The sequence below is a fragment of the Botrytis fragariae genome (assembly GCF_013461495.1).
Source record: "Botrytis fragariae strain BVB16 chromosome Unknown tig00000163, whole genome shotgun sequence".
Taxonomy (NCBI): Eukaryota; Fungi; Ascomycota; class Leotiomycetes; order Helotiales; family Sclerotiniaceae; genus Botrytis; species Botrytis fragariae.
This window is the reverse complement of record NW_023500999.1, coordinates 298,224-325,476: the sequence shown is the minus strand read 5'-3', so window position 1 is coordinate 325,476 and position 27,253 is coordinate 298,224. Positions and strand designations below refer to the sequence as shown.

Below are 27,253 nucleotides of genomic sequence, written 5' to 3'. Positions count from 1 at the left end.
TGTTTATTGGAGAATTAGAGAAAGGAGAGGAGTTGAGAAAAGTTGCGACGGGGCTTTGAGTGAGCTTCGAACAACGTCTATCAATCCCTTCAGTTGGCATCGCGTCAAGTCGAATCAAGTCGCATCAGTTAACCGTCTTCCAACCATTGAACAAACATCTTTCAAGTTCGAACTATCGATCAATCAACTTTTAAGGAATACCTTCTCATCTTAAATTTTAATCTCTTTCACCCCTTTCACCTCACTACAATCAAAATGTCTCACCACCTCTCCTCCTTCTTCAAATCCGCCGCCGGCGTAGCCGAAAATGTCTGGGAAAGCGCTGCGAACAATCTCTCTAATAGTCCAAAACGCCATCGCGAGCGTGGTTTGACTGTTCGTCAAAGTCATCAACAATCTCAGCAAGCTCAGCAAGTTCAACAAGTTCAACCAAGACGCTTATTCCCAGCTGTAAGACCAGCGCCTGTTCCTGCTACTGCAACCGCAGGTCAACCTATTGGCCTTGGATTAGGCCTCGCTATGGAACTGGGTGATCATGAACACATTGGTATTCCAAGCGGTGTGGAAAACCAAAATCCACACACACCTTTAACTTCAAGTTCGGCTGTGGTGGTTGATGCAACTCGTACAAACACGACCAATATTCCTCCACCCTCAATCATGGCTCTCGCAAAAACCTCCAGCAAAAACACCCAAGGAAGTGCGAATAGTAAGGAGACAAGCACAACCAAGAGTGCAAATAGTTATAATCCGCTGGTTACTACAAGCTCGACATACACGAATCCGAGTGAGAATTTGCCGCCGACGCCGAATTTGAGGGCGGTGGATGAGGTGGGGAGGTTTGGGGATGTTGTTGGTGGTGGTGGTGGAGATGATGGCGAGGGAGAGAGCAGTGCAGGAGGAAGCACAAGTCAGAGTCAAAGTGAGGAGATTAGTCCGGTCGATGCATTGGGTATGTTTGGTCCTATTCCTGGCTCTGGATTTGTTTCTGCCTCTGGTGGTGGAGCGAGTGCAGGAGAAATCGGTGACACTGCGCATGAGCGAAGCGGGCGTCATGGAAGTATTAATATGCAGACTCCCACCGTCACAGCCTCGGGATCTCGAGTTCACAATTATCGAGGTGTTGATCATGGTCCTGTTGCGATTCCGGGCTCGGGCTCGGGTTCGGGTGTCAATACTCCAAGATTGAATGCTGCTGGACTCGGTACTTCTGGAGTAAACATGCAAGGGAGAGAACGCGCTTTTACGATTCCGAGAAAACCTGTCCCAATGACGATTGTAGTCGGTAATACAGGCTTAGAAGTCGTTCCTTATGGACGTCCTATTGAGGATATCGGAACTGGTGCGTGTATTGTTAATAGGCAGGAATGTGTAGATTGGAAAGACAGGTTTGAGGGACGAGGACGAGGACAAGGAGAAGATGAGGAAGAGGGTAGAGATGAAGGTGAAGGAGAAGAGAGAGAGGAGGTCGGTGAGAGCGAGGAGGAAAGAAAAGAAAGATTGGAGAAGGAGAGAAAGGAGAGAGAGAAGCGAGATCTGTGAGTTTTTTTATCCCTTTTGATTTTCAAGATTCTTTACAGTTCTTGAAGCTATCCAAGCTATTTTCTTACACTCACCATCCATCCCTCCAAGTCTCCGAGAACTAATATACCCCCAGCCTTCACGAAAATCCCCTCCTTTCCCATCCCATCGAGCCCACAACCATCGCCACCGGCACCCCACCCACCGTCTCCCCAACCTACATCGCCGCTACTTCCCTAAGTTCTAAACGTCGGGGTTTCCGTCGCTCCTGGACCGCGCCAATCAACGGCTTTAATTTCACCAACTTAGGTGGAATCGGCGTCATGGGTTTCGGAACCTCAAACCAAGATCCAAATATGCATGGAGTAATTGGGGATGCGGGAATGGGAATGAATCAGAGAGGTACCGCGAGAGATAGGTATTCTGGAAATAGTAGTGAGGGAGTGGGAATGGGAATGGGTTCTAGACGAGGAAGTTTTTTGCGCAGAGCAAGTGTGAGTTTTAGGGGGATGGGATTGGGGATGCAGGGATTTTTGAGGAGTGCAAGTGGTGGTGGTGGTGGTAGTGTATTTGCTGGAGCTGGAGCTGGTGGTGCTGCGGAAAGAATGGGTGTGAGTATGGATCATACACGTGAAAGTGAAGGTAGAAATGTGGGAATCGAGAGGCCGGTCACCATGCAATCGGAGTATAGAGGTGTAGGTGGGTATGTGGGGGACGAAGCAATGGCTGTTGCGCGGGAAAGAGTTGCGGAGGCTGGTATGTTATTTCTCTTTAGTTTCTTTTGTCTCATTTTTGGAGATGTTTTTTTGCATTTAGATTTAGGGAATGTTACTAATGGTTTGTTTGTTATGGATAGAAACTCAACAACGAAGAAGCCATCGCCAATCAATGGTCCTGCCAAAATTCGAATGGGAAGAAGAATTCAGAACTGCGGATGATGAGGGTGATGCTTAGGTTTTTGTATCGACTGTATAGTGGTAGTGCGTTACGAATACAGGGTGGTTTTATAGTACAATGGGAGGATGGTCTTAATCAAGGTTGCATGGTATGAGATCTGTGGCTGGATGGATAGATAGTTTTCATTTTTTTCTAGGGGTTGCTTGTTGCGGAGAGGATTGGACAGTTACAGCTAAAGGTGTCTAATGAGTGCTATGATATGATATGATATCGAGGAAATGGACGAATGGAGTATTTAATGAATGAATGCATGGATGGATATGGGTACAAAAATTAATGATAAAGAATAGCTAGACAGTCGAAATTTGTGAGGAAGTCTGGGGTGGGTGCTTGACTAGTGACGCACCCCACTTCACTTACTTACTGGGTAGAAAGATAATCACTTGAGAGATTTGAAATCGAGAGTTGCTTGCTTTTATTAGAATTGGTTTGGTGGGTATGGTGATCTGGTGATTTATTGTGAGTGTGAGTGTAAGTGCAGATGTGGATATATTTGTGGATGTGGATGTGAATGTAGTTGTAGTTGTAGATAAAGAACCATCTTGTCAGAATGCAGTTCATGAATATAGATCTGGAAATCTATGAATATATGAATACCTAGATATCAATGCCTACATTAAAGTCATTCGATATTGTATAACTAGCTCGGAAACGAACTCACTTGGCTTGTATACAAGACAGAAAGCCAGAAATGAAATGATCGTATGAGTACAAGAGTGCAAGAGTGCATGATCGAAAGATGCATAGCACCAAGAGAAGCATGTTTGACTTCGCTGAAAGTTTGTTTCTATATCTTTGTGTATATATTGAGACTAGAAATCCCTTCATTTTCCATTTTTCTTGTTTTGTTATAGTTGACGGAGAGATGGAGGGTTGTATAGAGAGGTGGTGTTAGGTAGATATTACCTATTGATGGATAGATTATAATGAATGTTCAATATGGTATCCTTTGATATTGGCATTTGGTCCTCCTTTTTGTTTGTTCCTCTATTTTCATTCTTAGCAGGTTGCCATGGTTCATCTGAAGGGTTACTGTAGTTTTGGAAATTGCGTGTGGACATAATAGTCGAGGTGAGTGAATAGTGGTAGGGATTCATAAGTCTAGGATTTGTCAGTATATTCGACTTTCTTGCTATTCGCTAGACAAGGTTCTTGGAATACTCAGTTGCAGGTACTGTATGATCTATGCTACCAGTAGAAGGCTGTACTACTGTCAAATCTCGGAAGCTAGTTATATATAAAGCTTTTCTCTCTCTCTCTCTCTCTCTCTCTCGTGTATTACTTCATCGGTAACTTCACAATCATTCTTCTATTTCTACATCTATTTTCTTTATTTCAGATCCAAATCAGTTGCATATTCCAAACTCCAATACATATTCACGAGGAAATCAAATCGATATCTAATCGTTCTTTGCTACTACATATCGACACTCTGTATATTTGAAGAAGAAAAATGTTAAGGAGACCTCCGACTCATCTTGAGCTCCTCTTCAGGACTAAGCCTGTCACCGAACAAGATGTCGAGAACGAACTGGCATCAAGAGCTAATGAACAAGTAATGCAAAGGGGATTAGATATATTTCATATTTATGAATTTTTCTGGCAAAATGGCGAGAGATATGTTTATGGCCCAGGTATGTTTTACAATCTTGTCTAGGGTTAATTTTGATGGCCATACTTACTGAAATCGCTTTAGACATTGGCTACTACGACACAAAGGTCCTTGAGTACAAGGAAGAATGGAATAATCATGATTGCTATTATGTCTCAACCATGGAAACCACATCTCTATCTTACGTTGATAGACCAAAACCAAACTCAGGTTTCGTCACACACATGAGTGAAAGACAATGGCATCTGCCTCGAAACCATCTCCATCACCTACTAAACTTCCCGCAAGGTATGTTATCATTCAAAACATAGAAACTTTGAATACTAATCTTTTCTCTTACAGAAATTCTCGATCTCATCCTGGACTTCACGTTGGTCATCAAAGATCATACTGTTACACCTGATGTCACTTTAAGCAATAAAAGAAGTTCATATAAAATTTCACATTCGTACACATTAGACGGCAAGAGATATGAGCCACCAGATTTCTACAACAGCGAAGACCCGGACCACCCGGTTCCATTGAGCACTATCATCACCAAGAAATATCATGATTCAAAGGGCGCATACTTCATGATTCACAGAGTTTATCGGCCAGTGATAGATGCGACAATACTTCGAGTTTGTAAGACCATTTCAGTTCAAGGGACAAGGATGTTGTATGAGAAGAACGTATTTCAGTTCTCCATGACGCAGATTAACAGTACTGGATGTCCAGGATATCTGGCTTTTGGAAAAGTATACAAGGACAATGTGACACTGAAGCACTACACTCGAAGACTATGGAGTTATAATCCCGATGGGTACTTTCTGATGGCAATTCATGCAATCGAAACGCAGGTATCAACGTATGATCTTGAAGACTATCTCTACCACGATCACTTCATCCGATTTTTACACGTCATTGGTCCCGCCAAAGCTGCTATGATTAAAAAGTTACATTTTCACGGAAGGATTGTTACACATAGGTGTAAGAGTCTTAAACGTGTACTGAATTGCGAGGAAGATTTGTATGAGAGCCTTCACTTATACATCCCGTTAATCAACAAGTTCTGTACCAGTCTCCAAACAATGGAGATTGGCATTGGAGAGGATAAGATGTATTTTCCAATTGTTCACACACAATCAAGGGCCATTGTCAGATTTAAAGCTCTCAATGAGCTGTTGAGAACACTGAAAACGGTTCGTCGTCTTGATATCTATCAGTTGAAGGAAGCTAAACCAACCTACAATATCGTTGAGCCTGGACCGATCAAGATAGTTCACACTTTCCCTGAACTTCATCGTAGGAGAGTAGTAGCGCTGGAAAGGAACGTTACCAGGTGGTTCAAAGAGAGAGCCGATAAGTGGGAACATGAGGAGAATGAGAGGCAGAAGATTCTTATGACTTTGGAGACACCACCCCCAAGAGGAGAAGAGTCGTGAATGCCTTAGATTTCCCTTGGTAGAATTTCAGCAGCATGGATGTCCTGGTCTAATAAAATCATGTCACTCAAATCTCTAGTTGATATTTTAGGACTTTAATAAGTATTCTTTGTGTAAAATTCTTGTGGAAAGCAAGGGAGTGGGTTCAATGGCAGATCAGTGGACTTCGGAAGATTCTGTTCCTAACTATATGGGATACAAAGTTGATTAGAATTCAATTCTATATTGTCGTGGGTAGTAATAGCCTTTTTAAGAGAATGAGTCTTCAGTACAATGTTTAAGAGCGTAACTCTGTGATAGGAAAATGAACAATATTTGACTTTGTGGTCACAATCTCAGGAACTGTCTGTTATGGCATGTTCTTCTCTATTCTGTTACACATATGTCTCATCCTCAGGTATCAAAATGTCTTGAATAATTTCATTTAGGTTTGTCCCCTATGACTAAATAAACAAATGTGAATAAGGAAAAAACAATTTCAAGTATAGTATTGGTGACCAATAGTTCTTGATATAACAACAGGATGAAGAATTCCATAAATATAATCAGATATCCAATCCTGAGCAAGAAGCACAAATAAACTGCCAAGGCTCATTTATCTCGCTAATGAGTGTCACATGTAGTTTGAACTGAAGTGGAAGGTTCCCGGGACTTGAAGGTTTTTTTGACAACAGAAAGTAGCTGCTTTTTCAAGGTCAAAGCCACTGCCATCTCGTGTTATCCTTAGTTTTGATAAACATTTCTTCGGACAACGCCATTGCCAAATTATTTGCTAAGCAATCTCCACAAATTGAGACTCGAAAGCTACAGCCAGGTTACCATATTAAACTATCGCGTTGAATCGTGTATTTTATGAGGTGAAGCCAGAAGGAAATGGATACAGAATCAATCGCTACACATGATAACTTTCTGTTATCAATCTCTATTTACTTTGATTCTTGGTAAGTTTTGTCACCACAACTATGAGTAATCCACATGGGATGCAGATTTAATCCATATATCTAATAAATTCACAGTGAACCTTAAACCATTTCCATTGCAGAAACTTAAGCTTTTCTGAAACATCTATCGAATCCAAGTTACAGCACGATGGTGCGACTTATCGACCCTTCAAAGCCGCAAGAGATGGATGAGATTTCAGCCCGCACAGGACAGAGCCAAGCCACTTCTTCAAGCGATGAAGAATCCAATCAAACGAATGGAATAGCTTCCAAGAGAGCTATTCCAGGCACAAAGGCTGCAATATCCAACGCGACAGAGCGTTTCAATCATGGGATTTGGATTGAGCCATCAGTCAAAGAGTCTGACTTGGATTGGAGACCTAGTGATGAGCAGTGGCTATTTGCTAATGATATCGGTTGGGGAGATAGTGCAGTCTCGCAAAGAATCGAGAACAAGATGTTCAAGCTTCTTCCGAAGGAAGTTGAGGGAGCGGAGAAGAAAGAGGTAAAACAGAGGGCAACTATCAGAAAGCGAAAGGCAATGAGTATACCTGAGTCTGATTCAACGAACGAGACGCCTGAGAGTACAGATAGACGAAGTCAGAGAGCACGCAAAAAGGTCACAACATATAATGACAGGGCTTTAGCTAAGATAGCTGTATTCAGAAACGAGTATCAGAGCGATAGTGATGCTCCAGAAGACACGGTCCGGCAACAAAAATCGTCACCGAAACAGCCTCAGATAGCTATGGAAGATCCAGTCAGTTCGCCTGCTAGATCAGAATCTGAGTCACCGAGCAGGGAGCCTGAAATCATTGAGAGACGAAGTGGACGAGCACGTACAAACGTCAAAACTTACAATACCAAGATTCTGGCTGGAACAGCTATACATACTCCGGCGAAGTACATGGGAAATCACACTCCAGGGGTTGAATCACGGCGGCTAAGTCTGTTATCTGGACGGCCTCGAAGAAAGGAAAAGGATTGAAGTTTTCTATACCAAATTAACATCAAGTTCAAAGTTTACAAAACGTGGATATAGAAAATCTCGGAAAACCTTGGGAAATACTGGAAGCTTATGGTACTCCACAACGCCTTTGGTATCCTTTTGCGTGGAAGTCTCTACCACAGAAATCTTTCACTATCATTTATCCTGAGCAAAGTACGCCAATGCGAAGAGATTTGACCGACGGAATGGAGATTAAAACTAGAGAGAACATATGTTGAAGGATTCAAAGATTCTGTCTAAAGTAAGCCAGCCCGTTACTTCCAAGGTGAGAGAGAACCGTCACAAGTAGCATCTGCTCAACAACCAGTGTAAGCAATTGTGGCACTTCATGTACAGAGAACTATTGTGGTTTCTGTTGAGATTAATTCAGAGATCAAGGAACAGTCATTTGGACTGAGCAGTCGTCAAACACAAAATTGGTGAATCAGAACAGACCTTGAATAATCGAGACGAAAAATCTTTTGGCTTTACAACGAAGAAATGTTTGATGAATGTGACTTCTCGTAGAGCACATAACTCATTGTAGACTTGTGAGCTTAACTAAAACCATTGTGAAGCGTTCTTCCATCCAAAGTTCCCTCTTTTAGTCTGTTCCGTCTTAAAAGACACATGTTAATGAATACGTAGATGAATCACCTTGTCTTTTGATTAAAGACTGAATAACAAAGCTGTTCTGATGAACTTATTGTCCCCCATAGTTATGATAGTGACCCTGTAGACTAGTTTTAATCATTTGAAAACCCTCTTTGATGTGTTCCAGTACAGTTTGCATTCTTCGGAATCTGTATGTCATTTTCTAAGATTGATAATTACTAAAGAAAATTTATTGGTGAATAAGGGATCATGAACTGCATACTGCGAATATTATCCCTTCTGTAATGTTTTTGTTGAATTGGGGATACAATCTGTTGGTATCACCTGGGGGAAGGGGGGTTATGACGTCTTCATAATAGGTATAATGCTTTGATTGATATTGTGTCTAATCTATTCTAGGTTCCAGAGCTACGAGGACTATATGCAATGCGTACGCTAGTGGAACTAGCGTGCTCACGTGCATATATTCACTCGTATCGCAACAACTAGACGTAACTGATACGTTCGTGATTGTGTCGTACTGAATACTATGAGGTATCAAGCAGTTCCATTGGAAGAAACTGGATAACTTCATGTGAATCCTCCAGAAAAAGCAATAGATGTGCTGCTGAGTACGGCATTGAAAAACAGGCGAGCATATCTTAGAGATATAAGATTGAATGTCTTTTGAAATAAGAAAAGCAGTTCTACTTTTTCATACATCATCGACGACCAAAATATAACCCCTCTCAAGATCGAGTATGAATTCACTTCTTTTCGGTATCAGAGGCACACTATATTCTGGGTCTGAGGCTGATGTACAAATTCCAATAAACTTGACAAATATCAACGAGATCAAGAGAGCAGCTCGAAAAGAATACCCGGATGAAAGTTTCGAGAATGCTTTTACGAAGTACGTTATCGAAAACTCAATCAAAGGTATAGAGTTCCAAAAGAATGGTAGACGGTTTGTTTTTGGCCCTGGTATATAATTTTCTGTCTCGTGTTAGTGTATGATTCATGCAATTATCTGTGCTAATAACTACCATGTAGATATAAAACTCTACCACAATAAACGACAGCGTCGTGGCGAGTTAGTCACTTTATTGTTCAACTCGGAGTATCGCAGGGCCCCTCGGCTCAATGAAGTCGATAGAACTTCTAACTTCATTCTGCGTTCTCGCAAGTTACTTGGTCTAGACCTTGGAGATTCTTGGAATCATCCTACATCGCACCCTCACCATATCCTGAAATTTCCAAAAGGTACGTGTAAGCACTTAAAATCCATGTAGTCGATGATGTACGTCCGAACGGTGCTTTTAATTTAACACCGTTCATGGCTGATCAATGTGTTGCGTATAGAAATTATCAACAGAATCCTTAGTTTTATTCTCGTTGTAGAAGAGAAACAAGATTCATTGGTCCCAGATACGATTACTTGTAACCTCGACAGCCCGATCCTCTATCGAGAAACAGACTACAGTGTTCATTGTTCCGAATATATTGGTCCCATATGCCAATCTGATCCCTGGTCTTACTCGCAGTACTCGACTCAATTCCGAAGAGAAGCTCACAGTGTTTGCAAGCCCAAAATAGGCAGTCAGACAGTGTTGAAAATGATTCATCTAGCTGACGATCGCTTCATCGACGCAAGTTGTTTACGTGTCTGTAAAGACTTTTACAATCTTTGTTCAGCGCTACTTTATCGAGACAACAGTTTTACTTTCACCACATATTTATCCAATATTCTACGTTCAGGAGTTGAAAGCGCTTACATGGTAGATGAAAATAACCCCCGAAAACGATACCTGTATGCGAAATTTGGGAAGCCAAATCCAAGTCTTCTCCCTCTCAGTGATTGGAATGATGAAATTGGTAAAAACATTTCCCAAATCCAGGATCCTTCCACGGTAGACCGAATGAGTTGGCTGTACTACGACCCATTTCTTCGATTCCTTCATACTATAGGTTTGGAAAATGCAGCCCTTTTGAAAACGCTTCAATTTACTGGGATAGCCAGGAAGTATGCAAACCCTTTACCTGGAGATCATATTGCCATCTCACCCTTGGATGACATGCGACTTAACTTACGAATTTACGTTAAATTTATCAACCAATTTTGTCCAGATGCACGGCAAATCACCTTGAACATTCATCCAGAAAATGGTGAAGATGGAAATTTAGAAGCGGACCTATTTCCGCTTTTGGGAAATCACATCAGGGAGCTCAAGACTGTCAAGACTTTAATATTACGTACTGTTGACGGGAGTGAGCCTGAGAAGTACGTTCCCATGAAATTTTCCCTTTCAACAGAGACAATGCAATGGTTTATGGAAAGAACAGCGGGAAGAGCAGCTGAGGATCGGAGACTGGCAGAATTTAGGTTTTAGGGGTTTATGAGGTAGAATTTACATCAGAAGCAGATGCTTTCTGGGCGCATTGTTAGGATTTCATTCTACCCATCTAGTTCTGTAAATATTCTTATGATAATACTTAACAAGAGATGCAACAATATTATTTGCGATATGGGCCAAGTGACTCACAGAACAGTGACGAACGTTATGTTCAGACATCATCAAATTGCACATGATAGATCACAGCTTTCTAAGCATTCACGACTTTTAGAACTGTTTTTCTAATTTAGAACACTAACAAGCAACCTATAAGTGCCCTTATTTGTCAAATCAGATAGAGCCTTATCATCTGAATGATACAGGATGTATTGATGGTGTAGGATCCAAAATCTAGGCTAGTATTTTTTAAGCGAGCGTGAGGTTTCTCTTTAGGGGGGTTTAAATTTTCCCCTAAGAAACGGCTCCGTATCACAAGATTACGATACATTTACAGTCAAATTCTTATCAATTGTGAAAATATCCAAGGTTGATCCGGAGTGCAAGATATTATGCAATTGATGATTTGAATCACGCAAATATTATTATAAATTACTGTACCTATGATTAATTGACAGCTTCTAAATCGCCACTGTTCATCGCGGTCGGCAAAGCGAGCGAAAGACAATAAGATATCAAAAATCTTACCAATATTTATAACATTAATAAGGGCAACATAAGTGCATGTTAAGACTTGGTCGGCTAGTTGTACCGATTGCTAGTGCTATTAGATGATTCACCCTCAAAGTAGAATGATTAATCACAAAATATGGTACGGCGTGAATCACGATGTAGTTTCTAGTACGGCATGTATATACAGAACGAAATTTCAGTTCAGAGTCAATATTTGACCGTACAAGTCACTATTGCTGATACATCGTTAGCATCTCGTTCAATTTTATGAAATAGATCTATGATAAGGGGTTAGTTGTGACGGTGATATTGGCTGCACTCTTTTGCTACGGTTGTTGGTATGGCCAGTGAGTCTTTGGCAAGTGGTTATAAGGAAAATAACTTCCCTCTTCAAAAAAGCTCTCTCGCTCTCCTTTCAATCTTTCATCAGGAACTTCTTTGATCAGGGACTTCCTTCATCAAAACTTCATCCATCAAGAACTTTGTCCTACATACATAATTTCAGATGAACTTATTAGATTCATTATCTAGCCATTTCATCCTTCCGTACAGACCAAAGATTTCTGCAAAAGAGAGAAAAGTTTATATCGAGAAACACAATTCTCAGAAAGAGCAGCTCCGTGCATCCACCGAGTACCCAGATCTTGCTCCAGAGGAGGCCCTTCAGAAACGAGTCCTTGCTCGCTGGATCCATAAACAATGGTTTGTGAAAGATGGAATACGTCATATCATTTGCAGAGGTATGTAAATCACTGAACAACTTCAATCATTCAATACACTCTAACTTAATAATCATTGTAGATATTGAATATTACCGTTATAAAGCCCAACCTCGACTGTGGAAAAATCTTTCGCGTTGGAGATCAACGACTGAGACTCAGATTTATGTCGATTATTGGGAAAGTCCGGTTCCGCTAAAGGGTGTGGACCGCGTAACTAAGGAGACACTTGCAGCTCGTGAAGCAATTGGGATTCATCCAAGTGAGGGAGGTTGGAATCTACCGAGATCTCACCCTAGACACTTGCTCAACTTTCCGCAGGGTAAATCTGCCATGATTAAACTTTTATGATCCCTTGTGTATAATGGCTAAGTTTTGTTCAACTATAGAGATTCTGGACAAGATTATTGGTTACAATCTCATTGTCGGGGAGGACATGGGCTCTATAGCCCCCAGAGCGATGACTAGTAACAAAAACAGCGACTACCAAGAAGCCCATTACCAAATCGCTCGCCCTCCTTACCCTGGACCTGTTCGCCAAGATCTTCCACGTAATGGATACCGTGTGTATGCCTTTGCTGAAAAATATCATCCATCCATTGGAATGTTTGGAGATACTTTTTTCGAGAGTGGACCGCAATCCATCAAGAAATCTGAATTGAGCGATGAAGTCGGGCCTTACATTCAGTTGCAAAATCTTTTACGTCCAATGATTGATGCAAGCTGTCTCAGAGCATGCAAAGCTTTCCACGGTTATGGCACGGAGATGTTGTACAGACACAATAATTTTACGTTTGACATTCCAACTTATAGGAATCCGAGAAAATACATGATGTACGATCAAGATGGACCTCGATCAACCTCAACCATCCTCAAACCAGATAGACACATAGAGAGTGTTGGAGTATTGCAGCCGTACAAAGAATGGTTAGCCGAAGTCAAAGACGTAGTGTCTCAAGTAAAACAATCTGTTGGCGACAAAGATCTCGCAGGTTGGGCTTACCAAGATCCTTTCGTTCGATTCCTTTACAATATTGGCCCTGAAAATGCGAAGCTTATCAAAACTCTCCAGTTTTCTGGCACCATGAAAACTCATCGCTGCAATCCAGCAAATGATCATCATAAGACCTGTGGCGAGGGCTTTATGCTGAACTTCCTTATCTATCTACAATTTATCCGTGAGCTTTGTCCGCACTTAGAAAAGCTTGTCTTGAACATCGCTCCGGATGTTCATCGTCGCTACTACAATAAAGAATGGTTGAGAAGGTCTAGCTTCCAGGAAAATCTTACTCCGTTCCTAAAAAATCATATTAGAAAGTTAGAGACAGTCAAAACTTTGGTTCTTTGCACCCGAAATGAAGCGAAACCAACTGAGGAGAACCATCTTTATGAACCAATGAAGTTTCCTCTAGCCGTAGAAACATGTAAGTGGTTTGAGGATAGGGCAAGAGGTTGGGCATCAAATGCTTAAGATCATTCGAGAGTGCTCAACAGACACTATATGGATGAAGGATTGAGAGACTCAAGTCATGCATGATTTGGTTTCATTGGAGTAGGGTGCCAGGAGTTCGGTTCTGTCTTTTGACCTGTGGAACTCGGTTGTTTTTAACTAGTAATGAATGGACTCAACTAATAAATATCATGAATCATCTGATATTTTTTGACTTTTACAATCGTGATTCAATAATCTTGTAGAATTTACCTAACCAATGATTTCACTGACAGCTAACGACCAATCCGACGTTTGACAACAGGTGACTTTGGAAAGTTTGCTTGAATTGTGTTTCTATTTGCCAATGAATAACTTTCCCAGAATGCATAAATACCCTGCATACACCACCCTAACAGTCAATTCCCATCATTCAAGAATGTAGCGTTCATGAAATCTCACTTGGATCAGATGGAAAATTTTGAACGATAGAGGGCATAGAATCATGTAGTCGCCGTTATTGCGAGTCATTGATGCGGAAGCAAGAATTGAGCAAAGTGAATAGAAATATTCATATAAATTCTCATTGGATTATGCCATACGGCATCTCGAGTGTGTACGCTCGGATGTTTCATTTGAATATTGATGCGCTAATGCGTCGCTTAACGTCTGCTGTATAGACTAGCGTCGAAACACGCGAGTAGAGCTATTTCCCATGGCTTTTTAAGCTCCCTTCCCTCCAAGATCCATTCCTACAAAGTTTCTTTCAACATCAACTTGAACATCAACTTCAACACCAACATCAACTTCAACATCCAAAAATCCTCCCCGTAATTAAATCGAAATGCCGGCACCAAAGCTTTATGGCCGCACTATTCCATTTGGACCTTATACACCAGAGGATCTAGTGAAGGCACGCCGCCGATTTCCAGAAGAGAAGCTGGCATCCAGGGCTCTAGAAAAGTTTGCCCGCGCTAATTGGGAGGGTTCGAGTAGCAATAGGTGGTTCTGGAAAGACAACTGCCGCTATACTTGCGGTGATGGTATGTTAAAATCACACAAGCAATCTCACATTTTTAAGTTTTCTTGCTCACTCTTATCATTTCAGATATCATCTACAATCAAATCTGGGTGCCCAGAACCAAAGAAGTTCGTTGTCCTTTCGACTATAAGAAGTACTTAGTTCCATTGGGTGGTCCCCCAACACTGTCACAAATTGACATACCAAAGCCACAGAGGCTTTCAAAGCTACTCGCGCACAAGAGCGAAAAGCAATGGGGTTTGCCTCGTGATCATCCCCGTCATCTTTTGAATTTCCCACAAGGTACTTTAATCCTCCCATGCCGATTATAAACTGAATACTAATCATTTGGACGCAGAAATTCTGGACGCAATTTTTGGGTTCACATTGAGTACTCAGGAGTATACTATTTTGCCTGATGTCTCCACCTCAAACAAGGTGCACAAGTATGAAGATTCCAAACTGCACCAAACTTACAAGTTGGGAAGAAGGGCTTATGATGCGGCTCTACCCAATACGCCTCAAGTCGAATCTCTCGTTATAAGCACAGTGATCCACCAGCAGCGATATGACGCCCAGGGGAAATACTTTGTTCTTCGCAGGGTTTGCCGCCATCTCATCGATGCAACAATTCTACGAGTTTGTAAGAGCATCTGCGATCAGGGAACGAAGCTGTTATATGCAGGAAATGAGTTCGAGTTCAAGACGACGAAGACCGGCAAATTGGGTGCCTCAGCTAGCCTTTTTGATGGCATATTGTATCCAAACTCTTTGTCGAATAGGTCCTTTTGTCAAGGAAGAGATGAGCCACAAGCCACAGAATTACGACGACGAATGGCCGGTGATGCTATCAATATCATCGAAAACAGAACACCGGTGCTAGATCTCGACTTTGACATGTATCACGATCTCTTTGTACGATTTCTTTGTGTGATTGGACCCAGCAAAGCCGCCATGATCAAGACTCTACATTTTATTGGACCTGTCAAGTCACACTATTGCTCTCAGGACTCCAGCTGTACAAAACTTGTCAAGTGGTGCAAAGATGACTTGATCGAGAGTCTTCTCTTATATATTACTCTCATAAAGAGATTTTGCACGAACTTGCAAAAGTTAGTGATTGTCATGACTAAAGACTACGAAACAAGCGATAACCTGTGGGGAAGTCGCACAGTCTATGACTTTGACGAAAGAGAACGCGAGTGTTATGCACGCCTGCAAGCTTTGCTAGAAAATCAAATCAGGGAGTTTGACACGGTCCAAGATCTACAGGTCTACGAGGATGACCGGCTGGAAGTAGAGTGCGCAAAAGAAACAGAGGCATGGTTTTCTGAGAGAACTCGCCAGCGGGGACTTGAGGCGCTTGCAAAGGCAAAGCTGCAGAGCAGGATGCAGGATTTGACTGTTGGCGATGATGATGCCACTAGCTATGTCGAAACTTTTGTCTGATGTTTCGGACTCAGGACTAATGTAGCACGCCTTTGAAGGGATAAGACTACCGATGATCAGGCATTCACAGATGTTAGGAACTGTATCTAAGAAGTCAAGATACTGAGTCTATAGCGAACATGTCTCTTAATCATTGAAGCAATATGTTACACTCAGGTTCCAGGTGCTTATATTTAGAAACTAGTGACAAACATAACAAATCCACCCTTGAAATGATAATCTAGTGCCAGCTGGCTGTTTTCTCAACTGTAGAACCATTGATTCATACTATTCATGAGCCCTAACTGATATTCCACAAGTAAGAAATCTTGACAAGATGCAAATCAGGCACTTCTTGTCGTTTCTTTGAACTTGATCTCTCTTGCTTTCCCGATGTTGTCCGAGTGCTGTTTTCTCCTTCTCATTGTTTTTCTTTACTCTATTGCATAGCCTTATACCCATTCTGTGTCAGTAACGCATCGAGATTGCTGCATTATCGAGATTTGGTAAGATGTCCGCTTAAAAGCAATAAGTGGACAGTTAGGCCGTGGGATAGTGTTGGAACTGACCAAGGATCATTTCCCTCATTATCAATGTCCAAACTTGGCCGATGTGTTAAATTTGTATTATTAGCAATATCTGCGTTCACTGGATGAGATGCATGAATTGAGTGAAGTAGAAAGAAAGTGAATATGAAAGGTCTGGTCAGAATGGGAACTAGTGTCTGGCATGTGTCTTATTCTCAGTCTCATGCTTCAAATCTTGAATATACAAACTTAAGTTTAGTTTCCTGCAAGATCAAACTTAACATCAATCACGCAAACAAGAAGCCTTGAATAATTGAGATGATAAATTGATAGTGATTTCTTCTCTCTTCTTTCATTCGTCTTCGATAATTTCTCCATTCTCTCTTAAAATTGCGCATTATCAAAATAAAGATGCCACCACGATTTCCTCCCCGCGTTCCGCGCGAACATATCAACAATCTTCCGCCTATGACTCAAGACGATCTTGATGCCGCGCGCAAAGAGTTTCCCGAGGAAAGGCTCCCATCAAGAGCCCTCGAAAAGTATGCAAAGAAGCATTGGATTGAAGGTCGTTACTTTTGGAAGGATAATTTTCGTTATGTCTGCGGCGCTGGTACGTTGACTTTCCAATCCAAGTTCACAAGATACCTGGGACTGTTCGAGGGTGCAATATACTTATTTGGTCAATCGCAGATATTCAATACTTTACAGCTACGATTCCTAGATACGAAAGAAAGACAAGCCATAGCCCCCGAAAGAGAACATATCATGTTGCTAAAAATACTCCGACATTGGCCATGATTGATCAACCAAAGAAGAGAGGACTCCAGAAGTTGATCGCACATCAGGGTGAAAGCGAATGGGCATTGCCTCAGGATCATCAGCGGCACTTGTTGAAGTTTCCTCAAGGTAAGTTGTTCATTTTACAATGGATGCATGGAAGACGAGCTCCTCTTCAATCCCCAAATGTCATAATTGTTCCACATGTTCTTTTCTTTCTTTCCAAAAGAAAAAAACATAGGTTTGTTGTTCTATTTGTTACGGAAATGGGGAAATCGATTCTACAAGACTTTACAGAGTCCAAAAGAAGATTTCATGAGCATAACCACGCCAAAATGTCTCATGGTATCATGAATTCATACATTATTTGTTGATTGCCATTCCATTATTCACCGCTAATTGTGTTTGACAGAAATCATTGATGCGATCTCTGGCTGGGTTTTGACAATCAAGGATCATGCAATCACTCCGGACGTCACAACATCAGATTGGGCACAGGTTTTTAAGTCTCATAAGACCTATTCCCTGGATGGTGAACAGAGTCTCAAATCAGAACTCAGCTTTAACACTGTCATCACACACCCTTGCAAAGATCAAGAAGGAACGTACTTTGAGCTTCGAAAGGTATATCGCCCCAGGATAGACGCAACACTATTACGAGTGTGCAAAAGGTTCAGAGACAATGCAACCAAGTTGTTGTATAAGGAAAACGTTTTCCATTTTGCAACCGTGGATTGGAGTGCAACCGGTAGTCCAATTTCTTGGATCAATTGTGAGAATGCACGCGAACGGATTGGAAACGATTTAGACTTCATACAGCATCCGTTAAGTGAAACGCCACTACTGCTAACACAATTCCACGATACATGGCCATTTGGTAGCTTCGAGCCCGATTATCTTGCCGTCAATGATGCCGTTCGCTTGATCGAAAGCTCTGGGACCCCAGTGCTCGAGGACTGTCGGTTTGCTTACAGCTACCACGACCACTTTTTCCGTTTCCTTCAAACGATTGGGAAAGAAAAGGCTAAGATGCTAAAGACCTTACAGTTTAGTGGAACAGTGGTCTTACACAAGTGTCACGGTAACGACTTGGTGCATTTTCCGAAATTTAAATGCCCCAAGGATTTGGTTGATACCCTTCGTTTGTATATTCCAATCATCAATATGCTCTGTACCGGTTTGGAGAGACTTGTGATTGAAGTGCAAAAAGACCCCCATCTAGACTGGCCGTTACTACTTGAGTTGGGGTTTTTGGACTCTGGCATGAGTGTTCATCAAAAGTACATAACCTCCGTGCTCGAAGGAGACCTCCGAAAACTCAAGACAGTAAAAATACTGGAAGTCTATGAAGTATTTGAGGTCGAGGACGCCGCCTCTGCAGCAGAGCCTTCAGTCGATAACCCTGAGCCCAGAAAACTCATGAAAAGAGAGAAGCTTGATATCGCAGAACCGGCGATCGTGTGGTTTAGGGATAGAGCTAGCAAATCAGGTAATGAGAAAGGAGGAAAATGAAACAGTAGCAATGAGGAAATCTGCAGGATTCTTTAAATTGTGGGATGAAGGGTATTTCATATATGTGACAGGAAAGGAACTGAATGGAGGATGAAGGATGGAGTTCTGAGGAAAGTACTTCTGCTTTCGGGGATCTGTGAAGATTTAGTAAGCGACAGGCAAGAATATGCAATCGCAGCTAGAATGGAGAGGAATCACACGTAATAATAATGACTCGTGCTCTTTGACGTGAAGTTTTCTCAAACAGATGTTCACTCCTTCATTTCCGCATTTTCAAGCAGTCAACGCCTCGGATTGTTGGCGCAGATATCTACTAACCCCGATATTGGTAAACCAGACGAATATTCAGATATCGTGCGTAGCTTGATACGACATCGAGCATTGAAACCACTCAGTCCGGTCCTCATAGAAAACATAATGAGTGATTTGACACTGGCCCATGAATTCTGGAAAGTAGGATATACCTTAACTTTTGGATCTTGCTCTTTCCCTCAACCATACGATTGGTCTCCTACCTAATACAGCTGTACTTGGGGTGCATTTCCTAACCAGATCCCACATCCATCCTGTTTTTTTTAGTCGTCGGATTATCTTTATTGAAATATTGCCATCAACTCTAATGTTCCAACAACTCATACATATCTCCGGATTCTTATATCGTCACATGTTCTAAACACTAAGAGTGAAGCGGACTCAAGCAGCTCTCCAATTCATCTCACTCCATCAGTCTCGTCGCAAAATATCATGAACATGAACCATTTAACTTCGAAATCACGATTCAAGAAGGACAGATGGAAGAATCAGTCCGCACTCACGTGCACCTGACTCAAAATTTGGAGCTAGAGTACTAGCGCCAACAGATCATGACGGCATCTTTGAGTTCCTCCCCACACTCCCAACCTTTACTGACATCCTTCATATGAACAACTGATTCTGCCCTTGATATATGTTAATTCATAACATTAATAAATCAATCTATACATCATGCATCAAATGTAGAAAATTCGTCTCATATCGGAACGAGATCCCAACTCTTAAGTAAGAATTCACAACCTCCACGTGCAAACGTGAATCATGGTCATAACATCTACTATCAAAATCCCAACTCCAAACTCCCGTGCGCCGCGTACGTCAACCACATCTTTCCGCAATGGACAATACACCCCATACCCAAGAACCGGGTTCGGGTTCGCAGACGTCGATCTTTGACGTCGATCTAGGACATGCATATTCGGCACATGCGTTTGTATGAATGTGGAAACGTGGGGTGCGGAGAAGAGCGCTCGGATCCAAATAATGCTTCTCTGCATCGCGTCACAGCGGAAAGAAATAAATTTCCGTATCATTACTACGAACGATATACCTCTTGGATGAAAAGAATACTCCGAAGTTGATGGCTACCTTGCATTCGAAGGCATTGACGTAGATGATCATCATGTAAGTGGTATAAGATCAAATAAGTATACCAACCCCTCTTCTTTACATCCTTTTTCTGCTTCTCTTCATACCCCCTACCCCAAATTTTTACACAAAAATGGCATCAGCATCGCACCATGACCATACACCCAATCCCGCCCTCTATACCGGCAACCCCTTAGCCCACGCCCATACCAATTCCGCCAACTCAATTTACTTTGCACCTTTTGCTGGTGCTCTCCAGCCCGGACTGTATCGACCTCCTAAGAAAAACATTGCGAATCCTGCACCTTTAGGACTTGCTGCTTTTGCATTGACGACATTTGTATTGAGCTTGATAAACTGGCATACGAGAGATGTTTCGGAGCCGAATATTGTGGTTGCGTTGGCTTTTGGGTATGGAGGATTGGTTCAGTTATTGGCGGGGATGTGGTATGTTTCATTTTCTTATATCTATGCCTATTCAATGAACTGCCGAGGGAAATCGGATTAGAGTGTGTGAAACTTTGGCTGATGAGGAATGATACAGGGAAATGGCAGCCGGTAATACATTTGGTGCCACGGCATTAAGTTCTTATGGAGGATTTTGGATATCTCTCGCGATTGTCTTGACACCAGGTGGATTTGGAATTCAAGCTTCCTATGAAAATCCAGTACATTTTTACTATGCATTTGGATTCTTCCTTATGGTATTCCAACCCATCCTCCATAAACCCCTACCACCCTCTAACCTCACGAACTAACTTCTCTCCAGGGCTGGTTCATATTCACCTTCATCCTCTGGATCCTAACTCTTCGCTCCACCGTCGTCTTCTCCTTTCTCTTCTTCATGGTCGTTCTCACCTTCCTAATGCTCGGCCTCGCCTACTTGTACCCTGGAGAAGCAGGTCCAAATGTGGCTTTTCAAAAAGCTGGCGGAATGTTTGGAATCCTAGCGGCGTTTGCGGCGTGGTACGTAACGCTAGCTGGATTGGCAGATGATTCGAATAGTTTTTTTACGGTGCCAGTGTGGCATTTTCCGTGGAGTGATAAGGGGAGAGAGATGAGAAGAGAGAGGACTGGAAGCTTGGAGGAAGGGAGTGTTGGGAGTGTTGGGGGCAGGAGCGAGGAACAGAAGACTCGGCAAGCGAGTGTATAGTTGAGGGTGGATGAACGTTGATATGATGGGAAATGGCTGTGAACTTTGTTCAAAATTGGTAGATGTGTGTCAACACTCTGTGGAAAGAACTGCGACAATGTAGCGAATGTTTGTAGAAGTTTGAGACGTATATATACCATGCATGAGAGATTTGTAGGAATAGAAGAAATGAATAACAAAAGAATCGATCCAATTGGGAATAGTGTCAACAATGATCACCATGATTGCACTTGTCTTTCCTGCAAGTATGATAACAAAATCATTCATTATCAATAACAAGATTTTCCTCGTGCTTCAGACTCTCGGGAATAACGTTCTGCACTGGTTGCTAGTAGTATTCCGCATCAACGGGTGAATTGGCGAGCTTCATTCATGGGGGCCGTGATCGAAGCTGTTGTAGATACTGAGTGTGATATTGTGATGGCGCCATGATCTCAAAGGAAAGGCTTGAAAGGAAGGATTGGTTACGAGATATCCAAGAATCCTCCTTCTTTGCTGGAGTAAATATCTTCATGCTTGGAAATGGCAGAAGATCGGCAGCTCGATATTGGATAGTTTTGTCGCACAACTTGTGAATAGCTTCAAAATCAAATGACATCCCACACAAGAATCCCACCACTACACATTCTTCTTCACAACCCAGCCCAAGGCCAAATGTGCAATGAAAAAAAGATTTCAAAAACTGGTCAGACGTCCATCAACACCCACCCCAATCCAGACTCCTAAGAGAACCAAAAGAGGGTCGAGATCATCACCACTTTCTATACAATCAAGCCACTGTCTCCAGCAACTCAATCGCCTTCCTTGCGGAAAGAACGAAAGCAAAAACGGTTTCACTCTAGGGCATCGAGGATCGACTCATCGTCCCAGTTGGAGTCTGTGGCTCTTGTAGAGAACACAGAAGAAGGACGTTTACTAAAGAAATGATTCTTTGAAGTATTGTCGATACTTTTTTCCCTGAGGGTCTGGGGAGGAAGAGAATTTATAGAGATTGGGAGTGGTCTGTGCGTGGGGAGGATGGGAGAGAAGCGAGTGCAAATGGTGCAAACATAGATGGATTGGGACTAGGGTGGAAAAATCTGCAGGAGAGTGGGGCGGGAAATGGGTTTTTGGGAAGTTTTTGGGATGAATTTTTTGGAGGGGGACGGAGTAGCCTTGCTGTAAGGCTGTACATTAGACGTGCGGCTGTATGGCTGTACGGTTGTATGGCTGTACGGTTGTATGGCGGTATGACGGGATCGGTAGATTTATCATTGTGTATCTCAATTTATCTGTTATATCCCTGCTACTTGGTGAATGGTCTGTTCCGCTCCAAGTGACTTCATCTTTCCTTCATTCCTCACTCTCATGTTCTCGAGATGCTCAACCAACGCGTTTGAATTGAGTTATGAAGTGATCGCTTGGGCAATGGCAACCAGACATTGCGAGGCTGTCAGCACTCGTTCCAGCTCTGGAAATATTGAGAATCTTTCCCTCGCATTACTTTCATTGCTCAGTACATGTGTTCCGAATCTTAGCAGAAGCATACGCTCAAATTAAATGCTCAGCATTATTTGCGAATAGCGTCAGTAGGATAGGAAGGTTCAAGTTCCTAAATGTTATTCAAGTCTCGTTGCAAGTTGCTCGCTGCCTCAGAATCGTGAACTCCGAAGTCGAGATTGTCATCATTGGTTCTATACATCTCTCACAATTTTTGGACTTGAACGTTACTACTTGGCTCAATATTGGTGGCTTGAGTATTGATTAACGTATCATATTTCCTCAAATCTGGAATTGGATTGATCTTCAACGAGGAAATACTTGTCCTCTTGCTTAGCCCTACTCTAGTGAATTGGCCGGCCTGACTCATCAACCACGAGCGACTTCCAGCTCCGAAGATTTTACTCTAAGAACACTCCTCTTATGACTGAAATCTTCACAAACATCAATTTTCCTTTGATATTTCCATTTCGATCGCCAGTATCACACATGCAAAGCGATTAAGCTACCTGAGCTCTGAGAAATTTATCTATCGTCAGATGATTGCTTATACCTCGATTGTCCTTTTCTCAATTTTCACATTAATAGTGATAACTACATTTCTCTTACATCCAACCACAAAATAACTCTATATACCAAATCTTCATTCGGCATGGCGCAGAACTGGAGGTTCAAGGCTCTCAAGTTTCTTCCTTTGAGAGCCAGAAAATTATTCATTTCTGGAAGTGCTTCAAATGAATTGGTTGATACCCATGAGGTATGACTCTTAATATAAGCTCCACCTATCTATCCTAATGAATTCCCAATAGATCACAAACTGCGCGACGTTAAATTCAAATGAACATCTAATCGTCACTGATCAATTTCCATTCCTGCAACTTCCCTTGGAGTTGCGAGTTTTGATTTACAAGAAAATTATCCCAGATGAGAGCGTCTGGTGTAACTTTGCATCACGGATCACAGCCGATCATTTACAGAATCTTTCAAAGGAAAAAACATTAAACACCATTGGTCTTTCAAGAAAAGATGGCGACGCTTGCTGTCCTGAAATATTGTGTCTAAATTCACAGATCTACCATGAAGTCATTCCGCTGTGGTATGGTACAGGAGAACTTTGCCTCTGGCTGATGAACGAAGTGAATTGCCTGGGCCAAACAACGCTTCTTTCAGGAACTGTACCCTGTTTTTTAAAATTTGTGAAATCGCTTCGCATTTATATCTATCTTCCAGATGCTGGTGAGGTGACAAAGTCCGCACTAAGCAGGCAAAGCAGTTTGCCGTTTTTGACAGCATTGGGAGACGTTTTGGCCAAAAATGGAAACCTCAAACAACTAGACATTGAATTCTCATTGCACATGCCAACATGGCTTCCAGCCCTCGCAGGTCCCTCGGAGCTTTTGAGCAATCTTTTGGAATCTAACTTGAGACCTTTTCGGAACATATCAGGATTGTTGGATCTAACTACTGACTTCAACGCGCAAAAGGATGTATCTCACCGGTATCAAAAACATCATCGGTCGGTCGTGGAGCGTAAGGCACGTGTTTATCTAGATGCTTTCGAGTTCGAAATGCTTCACGGCACGAAGTCGAAGTATCGATGTACTACAATCATCACCCGCATCTCTCCACTTCTGCAGCTCCCTGTAGAATTACGCCTTTTGATATACAAATATCTTGTGCCTGATGGTGATATCTTACCCATCAGGGTTCGAGAACGTCCTGAAACTCTAAGGAAAGACGGTGGATCTATCTGCCCAGCAGTATTGTATCTCAATCGGCAGATACACAACGAGGTGATTCCTTTATGGTATGGATCTGGAAACTTCCACTCCGAACTTTGGGATTTCTCAGTGCGCGTTCCGTCTGCCTTAAGATTCATTAAATCCTTGGATATTCCAATCTTTGCGCAACTTGTTCCCCAAAAAGGCATGCTTTTGGAAAGGCAAGGTCTGCCCAATTACTCTGCTTTTATCTTATACTTTCTCGAGAAACATGGCATTCTCGAGCGTCTTGCAATTCGTCTTACAGTGAGCCAGGTGACTTACGGCCACTTTGAATCTCACGCAGGAGCATTGATGGAAGTATTAAACTATCACTTGAGCCCGTTTCGAGATATCCGAGGCTTATCAAATGTGACTGCCACGATTGACTTTGGAGAAAGTGGAACACATGAAGGTGGAATCTTTATGAGTATGGCACGGAAGTTCTTGGACCAATTCGAGTCTGATATGATTCGTAAATAGTTCTGGATGCCATCTCAGGGGTATTCTTTGGTGAGGCTATGTCTTGGTGATTGTCGGCCTGCAAGCCTGACTCCTTCTCCCAACTTGTTCTATATCCATGCGATGAATGTGATGAATTCCTTGAACAATTTCTCAGGGTAAATTTCTTGGCTATAAAAAAACCGGAAGCTCGGGTCAGGTATTTCATGAGTATATTCAACATGCCGTTCACAGACGCTCGATTGAAGGAACTATTGTCAAATGCTGGGCGGGCGGGAGGAGGAAATTCTCCTGTGTCTGTTTCATATTGAATTTTCTACGAGTTGGAATCTTGTGCGGTTCCATTAAGTGGTAACTATTCTATTTAGAAATTGAGGTTACGGAATGATTATCCCATCAAAATGCACTGCAAATTTTAAAATCATACCTCAAAGTTCTTCACCCTCCATCCATCCACTCCCCTCTAAGCGGGCGGGGATAGGCGGAGGGTGGGGGTGGGTGGGAGAGGGAGGAGGAACTTCTCTGGTGTTTGTTCTATGTTTACTATTGTATTGAATCTTTTCATCAACCTCATCATTGAAATAGTGATAATCATATAAATATTATTCTAGGTATGCAGAGGCTTGCATTGTAATGACCATCGTATTAAGACTATGGAATCAAGAGAAGATATATCTATGCATGAATAATGCTAAGCTAATATATATGAGGATAATGAATGCATTCAACAAATGTTTTATTTGGAATTTATATAGTAAAATAGTTATTATATTAAAATGTAGTACAGAATCACATCTACGTTCATATTTCTTTCCCCTCAAGCTCCCCTCAAAAACCTCACTCTCCATCCCTCCACTCCCCCATCCCTCAGCATTCGCATCCTCCTCAGCTCCTCCTCCCCTCGCAACCCTCTCCCCTCTCCCCTCTTTACCCCTCCACTCAACCTTCCACTTCCTATGCCCCTGACTCTTCACCCTCCTCATCATCTCATCCTCCTCCTCCTCACAACATTGAAACGTAATCACCATTTGAAGCCTCACCTTTCTATCCCATTTCCCCTTCCCCTCCCCATTCCCCCTCCCGCCCGAGCCCCCCTCCAATCAAACCCAAACCCACCCATAGCATACGTCTTCCCCACCACCCCCACACATAATCAAACAGCATCCCCATCCTCACCCCTGCAGGCACAGTAATAACTGCCTCTCCAATAGAAGTCCAGTACATAGCGTATTCATTTGATTTAAGAAGAATAGATAGCGCAGCCGGTTGAGTGAGTAGCATTCTGCGCCAGCTGGCGCGGGGATGGGTGAGGGGGGTTACGGGGGGTGGGGATTTGACTGTCTCTATTTCTGTACCTGTTGCTATTTCTGTATCTGAAGAGGATATTAGAGGAGAATCGAACTTGTCTTTTTCACTGGTATCTGCATCGTAACTACTCCATCTCAGCTGCGCAAAAGCATTCTCGCTCCATAACATTCGGTTTCTGGCGGTAAACCACGCGGGGAATGTTGAGACTAGGAGGGGGTTGAGTCGTGGTTTGTGGTCTTCATGTCGGGTTTTGTCTAAATCTCCCTCTCGTTCTATGTTTGTATCTTCATCTCCATCGGAAGAAAAAGGAGGAGGAGAAGAGGAAGATAGCAAAAATAAAGATTCCTGCAGAACAGGAGAGGTAGTAATCACGTGCAACCAAGTTTTTGAAACGCGTTGGGAGAGGAGAAGAGTGCGCATATCGAGATGAACGATGATTTGAGTGAGGAGTTTGGGGAGGAGGAAGGAGGGATGAGGGAGAGAGTGAGGGGGTTTGGTGAATGGAGAGCTGGATGCGGATGGGGTTGTGGTTGTGGGTGCGGACATAGTTGGCATGCAGAGATGTATGTGGTATGTATTTCTGGGCAAGATCAATTACGGTGATTTTTGAGGTTCTGAGTTTTAATAATCTTTTGCTTTCTCACTTCTTTGAGGGTGTATATAATTTATATATTTTTGAGAGAGATTTGTAGGTGTGAAGATGTATGATTCACACCGCAGCCTTGCTTCAAGCGAGCAAGAGGCACAGCAGAGTAGAATCATAACATGTGGTAACTATTATCAGGATGATTATTGGATGCATGGTAAATTGTAATGTAACAGTAAGATATTGACACCACTGGACATGGGGCGTTTAGCCTTAACTTTACGCATTTTGCGTATAAAGTTGAGGATCTGCTCGCTTTCGTATAAGGATGTTGTGGATGTTGGAAGTTTGTACTGGGAAGGAGGAGGTAAACTCTGAGTATATCATAGTTTGAAGTTTTTTGGAGAAGTTGGTGAGTGTGCAGGAATGGTTTTTAGGAAGTTTGTATAATGGGTAATTTCGAAGTTGGGTATTGGTGGGATATTCAGATAGGTGATGTTTCGCGATCAGATGAGAATATACGAAACTGTACAGCGGTTATTCAATTCATTTGGCAATAGATGGGACGAATTGGGGTTTTGTGTTGGATATGAGTAGATGAGTAGAAAAGTAGCTATGTCAATTGTGG

General features: G+C 42.3%; 10 protein-coding genes across 10 annotated transcripts; all 10 read left to right on the top strand.

Annotated features, from left to right (window-relative positions):
• Window positions 1-255: 255 nt before the first annotated feature.
• Window positions 256-2,475, top strand: Bfra_009711 (uncharacterized protein; the record flags this gene model as incomplete). The annotated part of the gene is made up of 3 exons (XM_037340051.1): window positions 256-1,538; window positions 1,658-2,277; window positions 2,378-2,475. The coding sequence occupies 3 exons, from the start codon at window positions 256-258 to the stop codon at window positions 2,473-2,475; spliced, it is 2,001 nt and encodes a 666-aa protein (XP_037189274.1).
• A 1,456-nt stretch (window positions 2,476-3,931) lies between these two features.
• On the top strand, window positions 3,932-5,514 carry Bfra_009710 (uncharacterized protein; the record flags this gene model as incomplete). The annotated part of the gene is made up of 3 exons (XM_037340050.1): window positions 3,932-4,112; window positions 4,175-4,378; window positions 4,433-5,514. The coding sequence occupies 3 exons, from the start codon at window positions 3,932-3,934 to the stop codon at window positions 5,512-5,514; spliced, it is 1,467 nt and encodes a 488-aa protein (XP_037189273.1).
• A 1,089-nt stretch (window positions 5,515-6,603) lies between these two features.
• On the top strand, window positions 6,604-7,443 carry Bfra_009709 (uncharacterized protein; the record flags this gene model as incomplete). The annotated part of the gene is made up of 1 exon (XM_037340049.1): window positions 6,604-7,443. One exon carries the CDS (start codon window positions 6,604-6,606, stop codon window positions 7,441-7,443), a length of 840 nt encoding a protein of 279 aa, XP_037189272.1.
• A 1,355-nt stretch (window positions 7,444-8,798) lies between these two features.
• On the top strand, window positions 8,799-10,427 carry Bfra_009708 (uncharacterized protein; the record flags this gene model as incomplete). Its single annotated transcript, XM_037340048.1, has 3 exons — window positions 8,799-9,021; window positions 9,091-9,300; window positions 9,400-10,427. 3 exons carry the CDS (start codon window positions 8,799-8,801, stop codon window positions 10,425-10,427), a joined length of 1,461 nt encoding a protein of 486 aa, XP_037189271.1.
• Window positions 10,428-11,565: 1,138 nt separating this feature from the next.
• Bfra_009707 (uncharacterized protein) lies at window positions 11,566-13,250 on the top strand (the record flags this gene model as incomplete). Its single annotated transcript, XM_037340047.1, has 3 exons — window positions 11,566-11,800; window positions 11,862-12,101; window positions 12,169-13,250. The coding sequence occupies 3 exons, from the start codon at window positions 11,566-11,568 to the stop codon at window positions 13,248-13,250; spliced, it is 1,557 nt and encodes a 518-aa protein (XP_037189270.1).
• An 802-nt stretch (window positions 13,251-14,052) lies between these two features.
• Window positions 14,053-15,678, top strand: Bfra_009706 (uncharacterized protein; the record flags this gene model as incomplete). The annotated part of the gene is made up of 3 exons (XM_037340046.1): window positions 14,053-14,251; window positions 14,317-14,532; window positions 14,588-15,678. 3 exons carry the CDS (start codon window positions 14,053-14,055, stop codon window positions 15,676-15,678), a joined length of 1,506 nt encoding a protein of 501 aa, XP_037189269.1.
• Window positions 15,679-16,595: 917 nt separating this feature from the next.
• Window positions 16,596-18,476, top strand: Bfra_009705 (uncharacterized protein; the record flags this gene model as incomplete). Its single annotated transcript, XM_037340045.1, has 3 exons — window positions 16,596-16,797; window positions 16,878-17,093; window positions 17,377-18,476. The coding sequence occupies 3 exons, from the start codon at window positions 16,596-16,598 to the stop codon at window positions 18,474-18,476; spliced, it is 1,518 nt and encodes a 505-aa protein (XP_037189268.1).
• A 1,534-nt stretch (window positions 18,477-20,010) lies between these two features.
• Window positions 20,011-21,030, top strand: Bfra_009704 (putative gpr fun34 family protein; the record flags this gene model as incomplete). Its single annotated transcript, XM_037340044.1, has 3 exons — window positions 20,011-20,324; window positions 20,422-20,581; window positions 20,647-21,030. 3 exons carry the CDS (start codon window positions 20,011-20,013, stop codon window positions 21,028-21,030), a joined length of 858 nt encoding a protein of 285 aa, XP_037189267.1.
• Window positions 21,031-23,161: 2,131 nt separating this feature from the next.
• Window positions 23,162-23,637, top strand: Bfra_009703 (uncharacterized protein; the record flags this gene model as incomplete). Its single annotated transcript, XM_037340043.1, is given in 3 exon segments — window positions 23,162-23,266; window positions 23,319-23,563; window positions 23,580-23,637. 3 exon segments carry the CDS (start codon window positions 23,162-23,164, stop codon window positions 23,635-23,637), a joined length of 408 nt encoding a protein of 135 aa, XP_037189266.1.
• A 440-nt stretch (window positions 23,638-24,077) lies between these two features.
• Window positions 24,078-24,585, top strand: Bfra_009702 (uncharacterized protein; the record flags this gene model as incomplete). The annotated part of the gene is made up of 2 exons (XM_037340042.1): window positions 24,078-24,536; window positions 24,577-24,585. The coding sequence occupies 2 exons, from the start codon at window positions 24,078-24,080 to the stop codon at window positions 24,583-24,585; spliced, it is 468 nt and encodes a 155-aa protein (XP_037189265.1).
• Window positions 24,586-27,253: the final 2,668 nt, after the last annotated feature.